Raw genomic sequence first — 11,333 nt, 5'->3', positions numbered from 1 at the left:
ATGAACTTAAAATTTGATGCAACCAATAATAAAAAAACCTCAAAATGAAAATGGAAGTAGTAGCTAGTTCAACTAGGATTTATTTTTCATTACCATTATTTGACATTAAATTCAAGCATGCAAATGGTTAAAATTTAGGGAATTCAAACTAGAAATCGATCCTACAAAGCCAAGTCTTTATCTGAATCTACCCGTTTAGGTTTCTAAATTCATTCGAATAACAATTTACGGGTAATATATATTACATTAATAATTAATATCTCTTAAAATTTAAATATCAAACTTTTACAGGTAGATACAAACCATAGTTTCAAATTAGATATTCGTAATCCTTTTAAAAGTAGGATTGGATTATATTCTAATCCTATTTTAGGATATATCATCGAAATCTAACCAAATTTTTAATTTTAAAAAAATTCAACTCAACTCAAACTCAAAAACAAAATCTAACCCAATTCAACTTTTATAGTTTAAGTTAGATAGTCCAAGTTGGTCAGGTTATCGACTTATATGATCACCTTAAGAACAACGAGTAAAAAAGATGAGAATTGCCCCTTCATATTATTAACTTATTTAGTTAATTTACTTAGTTCATTGAAATATGAGATACATCTCACAAACCCAACTACATAATTTCACACAATTCCCTAAATTAAGACTCCAACTCTCCTAACATTTTATGTATATTATCCTTCAACAAAAGATAGCTTAATTTCAAATGGGCTCACATTCCATTGACTAAGAACACATTTCAATACCCATCATCAACATTAACAACATGGCAATTCTTTCGAATCTGCCCATCACGCCCACTCAAAACCCCAACCAAGCTCATCCTCAACATCGACTCAGCAAAGTCATCATAGAACAAATTCGTATCATAACTGTATTGTCTCACCATATGAGCTGCGTAGCTGTCGGCCATTAGACTATGGTCCGACTCCAAAAGCCCCACGCCACTAATCAAGTTCGTGTAATACTCATTGTCGAACCTGTCAACAGTGACCACATCCAGTGGGGCTAAATTGGCGTTGGTGCCGTCGTTTCTGTTGGGGCACATGGATTGCAAGTCCGAGAGCATGGCTGCGTTGATGTCGGGGTCGGGCTGGCCGGAGCCCTTGTAGTTGAAGAGGCGGACCTTGAATGTCACGCAACGAGCGAAGCCGATGGTGTGTGCGCCCGATAGCACGACGAGGTCCTTTAAATCGAGGCCCTTTGAGGTGAACTTGGCTGTGTTGTTCTCTAGAGATGCCTTGGGCGATGGGAGCTGTTCCAAGACGGATTTTTTGCTTGCGGTTAAGCCATCTCTACGTCCTAGTGGAAGGTTCCAAGATGGCCCTCCGACCTAAGTGGTGAGATTAATACTCTCGTGTTAGTTGAAAAATAGAAAATTTGAGTCGTCTAGCAGATTGACATTTTTTCTATCGGGTCAATCTGACCAACTTGAAAATAGGGTTACAACTCTATCATATCCTAAGCTACTTTTAAGATTATTACGAAGATAAAGAATATATGACGTCTGTAACTAATATTAGTGATGTATTGTGACTTGTGAATGTTTGATATTTGAGTTTTATGAGATTTTGGTTATTAACTCAACCCAACCCGAAAATTGACTAGGTTAGATTGAGTTGTGAATTTTATGTGGGTTGTACAGGTCACTAATCCAACCAACCCGAAACTTTTCAAATTCACTTGAGACAAGAAAATAAGAAATGAAAATGGTATAAAATAAAGAAGAAGAAAAAAAACATTCGACCAACAAGTTATAAGTAAAGATGAATTTACCAGATACACAGCTTCTCTAGCTGCAAGACCTAATATATCAACACATGAAACTGTCTCGGGACAATATGTTTCGACATCCGCTTTAATGACATCGATCACTTCAAACCCTCGTAGCGATTTCACATTTCCCGGAGCATTTTTCTCACCTTTCATGTCTTTAGTATCATCAAGCAACACCGATGCTTCACATCCCTAAAACAACACGAGAACAAAATAATTTCATCATCATCATTATCACCATAAAAACGTATAAATGGACTTTACATACATCTACAATACAATCATGGAATTGCAATCGTAGTAGTGATGCAGCAATTCTAGAGTCGTTTTGTACGGCAGCCCAAACACGATATCGAATTATCGATGGCAAACGAGGGCACGATTTGTCATAAAAATCATAACTGAGCTCATTGTAAGCTTTCTGATAGTTATAATTATAATTAGGGGCAGAGAGAGCTTGAATGAAGAAGAAAATGGGAAGAATCAGTAAGAGAAAAGAGCGGCTAATGGGAGTTTTTGGAGCCATTTTTTTAGTTGATAAACACAGATTTTCATGGTTTGGTTTTATAGGCAATGAAAATTGGATTCAAAACTTAGCTTTTTTCGAGTGAGATCAATAGTGGCCTTCCCACTAATTATAGCATAAAACAAGATCAAGTTGGCTAAGGGAAAAGTAATTAATGTTTAATGAACATGATTAACATATCCTTTCACTTTTAATTATTTTATTTGTTGATTGTTGATTAAATGCGCTGGCCATTTTGATTTGGAAAAAACTTGCATGCTTACGTAATATAATATAATTTAACCCTATTTCTAACTGTCATAATCCTACATTGGTTGGGGATACAATCTCACCTTAGTTGGAGAGGAGAAAGAAACACCGTTTGTAAGGGTGTGAAAACTTTTCCCTAGCAGACGCGTTTTAAAGCCTCGAGGGGAAGCCTGGAAGGGAAAGCCCATAGAGGACAATATCTGCTAACGGTGGGATTGGGCCGTTACAAATGATATTAGAGCTAGACACCGGACTATGTGCTAGCGAGGAGGTTGTTTTTCGAAGGGGGGTAGACACGAGGCGGTGTGCCAGTAAGGACACTAGGCCCCGAAGGGGGGGGTGGATTTGGTGGGGTCCCACGTCGATTGGAGAAAGAAACGAGTGCTGGCAAGGATGCTAGGCCCCGAAGGGGGTGAATTGTGAGAATCCCACATTGGTTGGGGAGGAGAACAAAACACCATTTATAAGGGTGTGGAAACCTTTCCCTAACAAACGTGTTTTAAAGTCGTGAGGGGAAGCTCGAAAGGGACAGCCCAAATAAGACAATATCTGCTAGCGGTCGGTGGGCCTAGGCCGTTACAATAATGGTTATGGTAGTTTGGTCCGTATTTGAGCCTAACTGAACTCAATAAGATACTATTCTCATTGCAAAGTTTATGGTTTTGATCCTTAATTGTTGTGTTACACACTATGCCCAAAATTTAGAATCTAGATTCAACTCTTAATGGCTACGACATTCCTCTGTATCATCTACAACAGGGTAACATTAACTACTTGTTTTAGCATGCTTTAACCCTACTATCGATTCTTTTAAGTTTTTTTCTTAACTATCATATTCTCAGGATTACTCTCATTCGCAGGTGGTTTCGGTTAATTCATTTACCCATTTTTCACTCAGGTGCCATAACCTATTAGATTCTGTCTTGGTTTGTCTCCAAGCTACATCCTACTAGGGGAGGTTCTACTATGATACGATCAGTAATAGCTCATGTTAAAATTCAAGTTAAGATTCGACACCTAAAGGCACCGACATTTCCTTCCATCTCCTGCAACATGATTACGATACCTACTTGTCTTCTCTTGAATAAAGGCACCGACATTTCCTTCCATCTCCAGCAACATGATTACGATACCTAATTGTCTTCTCTTGAACTACTTCTATGAGTGAAGACTATAATCGGAACTCAAATGGATCCTTTTAACATGTTTTGTCCACATTCATATGTTTTTTAGGAAAATTCCTATGAAATCCCCTAATATAGAATTTGTCCAAACCAAACATATTTAATTTTAGAATTCCTATGATCTAGCCACCACAAAGAAGGTGCCCATATTGTTTGTATAAATAGTAATTATAAATTCTTTTTTAAGTACTTTATAACCATCTTATCATAAGGACCACTCTCATCTCAAACTGGTACGAGTTCTTTTATGTATCTTCCTTTTTAATTGAGTCAGATTGAAATTGGTGTATTATGTTGTTTTATTGAAAAGAAATGTCTGGTAAAATGTTTTCAATTTTGAAAAATGACTTTTGATATGTACAAGAATACCTTTTTTTTTTATTTAATTTGTGAGATCCCACATCGATGGGAGTACTGAACAAATCATTCTTTATAACACTATGAAAACCTCTTCCGAACAGACGTGCATTAAAACCGTGAGACTGACAGCGATATGTAATGGGCTAAAGTAGACAACATCTGCTTACGGTGACTTCAAACTAGTACGTTATTAATTAGTCAAACCTAATTAAAAATAAAATAATCTTAGATATGATTTGTGGGATGTCATAAAGGACAACGATAATGGTACTTGCAACATAAACTAAAATATCAATTAGAATAATAATTCCAAGAAATATCCACGTGAATGAAGAAAAAAACCTAAGAAATATCACTTTGTTTAAAAAAAAAAAAAAAACTAAATATAGTGCTCAACTTTTCTCCGGGCACATTTTGATGAACCTGCACTAATGAATAAAATAAATGATTTAAGCTTGGTTCATGAATCAACCTTGTTCACAAGTTTTAAATAATTAATTACTTTTGGTTCAAGTTTTTCCTTTCAACTTTAGTTTCTTAGTATTTTTACCTAAGTGAAAATCTTTAAATTTTATCCAAGGTTAATTAATGAATTAAATTTGACTCAATTATCGCTAGGGATGGGTGAAAAAAAGCATAGGAGAGTTATCTTTGTAAGATAGAACGTGTAGAATTTGGTTGAAAATAATTTCATTGGGTTATGTTATGTTGTGAGAAAGGGGTAAACGGTTTAGAAGAATTGACTTTGGTCGAAGTTTCGAAGAGATCCTTCTGAAGTTGTGATCTTTTAGCTTATAGGATCTGTAACGTTTAAGGTCGAGACGATAACTTTAACAAATATCGAAGTAAATGATGTCTTGAGTAAATTTCTTGACCCTGATCGTGGGTATCTAAGAGGATTTGAGTTTGGTTAAATTCGTTCAAAATTATTTTGATGGTCTCAACATTCCTCTACAATATGGACACGATATCCACTTGACTCAAACTAATTTTAAGAGTAAAAATTATCTCTACAGATAATACGAGTTCTTTTAGAATGTTTTGTCATCACTCACATGTTACATCGAAAAATTTTAAGAAGGTCACTCGACATTAGATTGATCTATAGTGCAGTTATTATGATTGAGTTTTCGAAAAAGATGACGTATCTTGTTGGATTAGGTAGTAGCTATAAATTCTTTCAAGCTGTTTTTTAACTATAATTTCGATTCATTCATGTATCTCTCCTTGATTCGAATGATATTTTTTTAACCTTTTCGAAAGATAACAAAAAAGTCAAAATTTGAGTGGAAGTTTTAGAAAACAAAACTCTTAATGCCACTTTATGTTCTACATGTGTCATCCACTTTAACACTTCCACAAGACAACACCCACTTCAATAATTATCTTATTACTCTTTTTGGGCATGAGATGTCCACATTTCATTCAATATTTTGGATATACATGAGAAGGTGATATTATTTTCAAAAATATCATGTTACAATGTACCTAAGATTACAAAAATATGTATTGGTGAAAAGTCATGGTGAAAAGTCAAATTTATTGTCGAGTAGAGAGTTATCGACTTTAGTTCACTTCCGGTCACTTCGCTCAACAAATTTCTCACCCACAATGTTTAGCATGATGCCTCAATTGTTGTCATGAACTCAGCCTCATAAGAAGACAGTGTCACAGTTTGTTGCTTCTAGGATTATCAAAAAGATCAAATTTTTGTTGAGATAAAATGTCATTTTTACGGTGTTTTTTCTATCGTCAATGTCGCCAGCTAAATCGCTATCAGTAAAATCGGCTAGTTCTTTAGGACTTTGCCCTTTTTTATACTTCAACCCGTAACTTGTGGTTCTCTTCACATAGTGGAGAATAAGTTTAACCTCTTGATGATGCATCATTGAGGGGTTTTCCATGTCTACTCACCATTCCAAAAACATATGGAAGGTCCATACGAATATGAGTCAAGTACGTCAGACTGCCAATGACATGCCTATACTCAGTGGAATTCACAAAGTTTCATTTAGTATCTTTCACGCGTTGTAACTTTGCTTCCATGAGATACGTAGTTAGGTTGCACTTTACCATCTTAAGTTGATGCAACACCTTCTTAGCATAGACTAATTGCTTTAGCATGATACAATTTTTCCTTTGATCCACTACAAATTTTTTCATCATTTTCTGCTTGAACTCTTTGACGCCTTCCACACTTGTACCAGTAAGAATCAAGTCATCAACGTACATGCCAACTATGAGTGTTTCAACTCCATTATTTCTTGTATAAACAGTTTGTTCTTGTGATCACTTCACGAAGTTCAGACTTTAAGCTCTTGTTGAGACATATGTTCCACGTCCTCGGTGCTTGCCATAAATCATAGAGGGTTTTTGATAACTTGTACACTTTGTGCTCTTCAGTTTGATGACGAATCCTTCAGGTTTGGCAACATAAACTTCTTTTTGGAGGCCACATTTAGGAACGCTGATTTGACGTTCAAGTGATGGACCTCCGACCCATATTGAGCTACAAGGGCAAGAATCAACCTTATAGTATCCAGTCTAGCCACAAGCGCGAAAACCTCCTCAAAATCGACTCCTATCCGCTACACGTATCCCTTCGCCATGAGTTTTGCTTTATGCTTGATGACATTTTCTTCACTATTCTTCTTCAACTTAAACACCCACTTCAAACTGATGGGTTTGTGTCTTGACGGTAAGTTAGTCAATGCTCACGTCTTGTTTTTCTCAATAGCTTTAAGATCTTTTTGCATGACCTTCTACCACATCGTTTCAGTCACTGTGTCACGGTAAGTTATCGGCTCCTCGGCGGAAAGCAACACTAACTTGTTAAAATCCAAAAAAAAAAAAAAAAAAAAATTCTAAGTGATACATAAATTAAAAAAGTAATGGAGTTTTTTTTTTTGCTAAAAAAGAAATATTCTTTTTGAGGAAGTGTTGGAAGATTGATACTTATTTATTATCCTAGAAGAGAGTGGTATTCCTATTCCTATTCCAACACATTATGTCATAATAATATTTGAGTGTTATGTCATAATAATATTTGAGTGGACACCCAATGAAGTCTACTTTATTGTATAAAGAAATAACACTCTTAGTGCTTCAGCTACTTGACATCCATATTTGAGAGAGTATTCAAAATGTTAAGTTTAATACTCAACATTCACCTCATGATACTCATGATTCAATTGAGTCTCCTTTAAAAACCTCTAAAGTAAAGAAAAAGTGTTCAATTCTTATAAAGTGGCCTAAAAGATATACTTATGTATTTCTTGTTAGATTATTCATATCAACCAAAAATCTCAAATCTTTTCAAAATCTCTATCATCTTGTCCCTTTGAATTTTGATCCCCAAAAAGTTTGAACTAAAATATTATGATAAACCAATTTAGCCGTAGAAGATTAGGTCATACAAATGTAGAGGTCTTCTTCAAAAAAGTTATATTGTCTTTTATCTTGAAATGGTTCTCTCTTGGCATTAGTTGTTAAGCTTTTTTTCCACAATATGTTCACATAAAATTCACTCACGCTAAAACAAAGGCCATTGGAAATGACGTGTGTATATATTATAAGGGTTGCTGAGTTTAGTTGAGTTATGAACCCGAGAATTAATAAATTTGTGTTTAAAGGTTTGAGTTGTTTAGTCTAGATTTAAGAAATCTTATTTAGGGCAGTGAGTTGTTTGGAATTCTGAAGTTTGTATTTACAAAGTTGGGTGTTGAGTTGTTTGGAGTTATGAAGTTTGGGTTTAATCTTTGTTTGGAGTAGTGAGTTGTTAAACCTTTTCTAATTGTTTCTAGTCATTAATTGAAGAAAGATTTGGACTACAACTTTACATTCATTTAACTCGCCACCTTCGTCGGTGACAAGATTTTTAGCTTGTGATCAGATTTGTTTTCAATGAGTAATTTGAATTTCTTGTTACCATCAATCGATGATAGAATGATCGGGTCACATAAATCTGCATGAACCAGTTGCAGGGTTGTTCAACGCGGAAACTAGTTGATACGAAATTCTTAGGATTTGATCTAAAAACCTCGTTAAAAAACAAGATCTCTAGATCTAAATTATCCAAGAACCTCAAAAACAATAAGGAATCAACCCAATGAAAAGTTTTGGAATGGACTAGCTTGATAATCGAGATCAAGAGTAAACAAAACTCATTTCTAAACTCGTTATTCGAATCACTCCACAAAATACCTTAATCAAGACTACTTAAATGACTCTAGCATGTAAATCTAAACACAAGAAATGCAATATATCGTTTTCAATTGTACTGGACATATAAGAATTGATTGACCTGAGTGATTTTCGGCAACCCTTCAACCATTTTTTTGTCAGTTAATTGCTTTAAATAGTGAAAAGTCAGGTGTCCATACCTCGCGTGCCAGAGCCAACCATCGTTACTTATATTTGCCATTAAACACACCTGATCCGCAAGCTTCAGCTTTGCTGCATACAATCGGTTGGATTGTCTGATCACCATGATAATCAAGCTCCTGACCCTGTCATATATCTTCATCACACTATCCTCTATGATAATTTTATTTCCACTCTCGTCCCGTTATCTCAAACTTATTATGTTACTTTTGAGTTTGGGCATGTAATAGACTTGTGATAAGATCAAGTGCTCATCGGTTTTGCATTTGAAGAGCACTATTCCTCGACCACAAATGTCTATCATAGAGTGATCACTAAACCATACCTTTCCAACCACAGATGTATCGAGCTCATGAAACACCCTCCTTGCTCCTGACATGTGGTTGCTTGCTCTAGTATCTAGGTACCAAGAATTTTCATCTCCAATATTTTCTAGTGGCGGCACTATAGTTTCATTCAGCATCACAAAATCAGGCTCTTTGTCACGTGTGGTTTTAATTTCACACACCTCTATCATCAGCAATGAAGACTCCTCATCCTTCTACATCTCTATCAAGTTGAGTTGTTTGTGTGGAACACTCTGATGCGAAGTGTCCCATCTGCCGACATCTGTAACATTTAATTTTACTTTTGTCAAACTTCTTCTTCTGAGTTTGTGACTCTCCTTCATCTCCTCGATGTCAGTCACTTCTCCTACGGCCTCTCCCTCTTCCACGACCCTGTCCCCTACCTCCTTTGGAACTACCTTGATTCTTCCCTTCTTTCTTTGAGAATTTTGCATTCTCTCGTCCCTTCCATTCTGCACAAGTGAGGAGAATAGTTTCTTATTTTTCTCCAAACCCTTGCAACTTTTCTTCATGTGCGTTGAGTGATCCAATAATCTCATCAACATATTTCGTTTTGAGATCACTGAACTCCTCAATCGTTGAAGTGATTTGAATAAACTTTGTAGAGATGGATCGTAGAAGTTTCTTTAACTACTTGGATATCATCCACAGTATTGCCAAGGCCTCACTATTTGTTGACAATAATGGTAAGTTTTACAGAATACTCATCAATACTTTCTGAATCACCCATCCTCAACGCTTCAAACTCCCGCAAGAGAGTCTGCGTCCTAACTTCTTTCACTTTTTCCGCACCTAGATTCATATTTTTCAACATGATCCAAGCTTCTTTGGTCGTTTTCTTGGCACCCAACTGTAGCAACGTATCTTGTCCAATACTTTGATAAATAGTTGCTAACACAATCTTATCTTTGCGGTTATTTACTGTTTCAGGTGATTCAATTGCCTCCCAAATACCTTGTGCCATCATAAATACCTCCATCTTAATCGCCCAAGCTCCATAGTTGCATCTTGTCAACATCAGGTATTTGAGTGTAACAGATCCCTCATTTTCTTGAATCCGTACACTCATATCGTTTGAGGCATCATCTTATAGCGCACCGGTGCTTTGGCTCCTGTCACTTGATTCCTGTCTCATTTTTTTTTATCTCTCATGATTGAAAACAATCCTTGATCTTGAAGCTATGATACCAAATATAAGACGCACACTAATTCCAGCTCCTAAAAATTAGTTTCACTCTTCTCATCTAATATCCACTGCCTATCTTTGTGGAGAAAGAAACAGCAAAATAAAATAAATGATAACACTATTTTTAGGGAAAGCATATTGCAGCAAAAGAAATAAAAAAATACAAGTTTATAACCAACAGCCTTGTACTACTTTACGGCTTTCTTTTAATGATTTCATGTTGTATTATTTCATTCTTCTTGTTTTCTTAAAGAGTATGACCTTTCGCAAAATTATGGCTACTCCTCGTAGACATGAAATGCCTCAAAATTTACTATAAGGGGATGCGACTAGTTGTCAAATTCTCCCTACCCAAAAAGTTATACTGTCTAAATCGTTGTTGTTACCTTTTTGCTTGCATGCTATATGACACCCCTCAATCTCTCTCTCATTCTTGCTTTTAAAACTCATTTTCCAAAACCTCTCTCCCTCGTTTTCTAACGTCTTCTCTTCAAATTGAGGCCCGAGATTTGAATACACGTTGCCCGACTGTAGGCAACGTGATTCGAAGTTGGCTGACTCACTCAGTGCTGAGAGTGAGTGTCGCACAATCGCCGAATCCGCTGCTAAGAAAAGGCAATTGTGACAGTTGGTATCAGAGCCTAGTTGGCTACAAAGTGATCGATAGATGTCTACGACCAAACAGTTGAACAAGTCCCCCATCGACAGATTATTTGAAATAAAAGAACAAATGTAATACTTGTGGGAAGTCTCCGAAAGTATTCAATATCTAGACGAGCGAGTGAAGGAACTTGCTGACAAGACCCTAGCCGTTGACAAAATAAAGCATAGGTTAGATGGCAGCCCATTCAAGAAATAATGTAGCGAATGAAAAAGCTAGAAACAAAAACCACAAAGAATGGTGGTTTCGAGCGAGTAGATAGCTCGACAGGCTCTGCTTGCTTGATTGAGGAGCAAGTTGATGGCTTAGACAGGTCCCAAAAGACGACGTTTCAGATGGTCACTAAGCTATCTGAAGATGTGAAGGCAACCCTCGATGTTGTTAGGGTAGAAATGGCAGACATCAGCACCAGAGTAAACGTTGTCGTAAAGGCGGTGGAGAATCAAGCCCCTACCCGGAGGACAACGCGACCGAACAAGGTCAATCTTCCTGAGCCCAAGCTCTTCTTTGGGGCTCAAGATGCCAAGGCCCTTGAGAACTACATCTTTGACCTTGAGCACTAATTTAAGGCGACTAACATTGAGATAGAGGAAGAAAAGATCACTGTGGCCACCATGCATCTAGTTGAAGATGCGAAATTGTGGTGGCG

At 36.5% G+C, this 11,333-nt stretch overlaps 1 protein-coding gene across 1 annotated transcript; it reads right to left on the bottom strand.

Annotated features, from left to right (window-relative positions):
- Positions 1-708: 708 nt before the first annotated feature.
- Positions 709-2,314, bottom strand: LOC111796160 (peroxidase 10-like). Its single transcript, XM_023678881.2, has 3 exons — positions 2,057-2,314; positions 1,789-1,980; positions 709-1,345 (listed from the first exon to the last, which is right to left on the bottom strand). The coding sequence occupies exons 1-3, from the start codon at positions 2,312-2,314 to the stop codon at positions 752-754; spliced, it is 1,044 nt and encodes a 347-aa protein (XP_023534649.2). The 3' UTR covers positions 709-751.
- Positions 2,315-11,333: the final 9,019 nt, after the last annotated feature.

The sequence above is a fragment of the Cucurbita pepo genome, chromosome 5 (genome assembly GCF_057944985.1).
Source record: "Cucurbita pepo subsp. pepo isolate OVF chromosome 5, ASM5794498v1, whole genome shotgun sequence".
NCBI classification, from domain to species: Eukaryota; Viridiplantae; Streptophyta; class Magnoliopsida; order Cucurbitales; family Cucurbitaceae; genus Cucurbita; species Cucurbita pepo.
The sequence above is the reverse complement of the archived record's forward strand: the minus strand, read 5'-3'. Positions and strand labels throughout refer to the sequence as shown.

Coding starts and splice junctions, on each gene's coding strand:
- LOC111796160 (XM_023678881.2), bottom strand. CDS start 2,314: ATGGCTCCAAAAACTCCCATTAGCCGCTCTTTTCTCTTACTGATTCTT. Junction 1,981..2,056: donor TCCATGATTGTATTGTAGAT/GTATGTAAAGTC, acceptor GTGTTGTTTTAG/GGATGTGAAGCATCGGTGTT. Junction 1,346..1,788: donor CTAGAGAAGCTGTGTATCTG/GTAAATTCATCT, acceptor CTCACCACTTAG/GTCGGAGGGCCATCTTGGAA.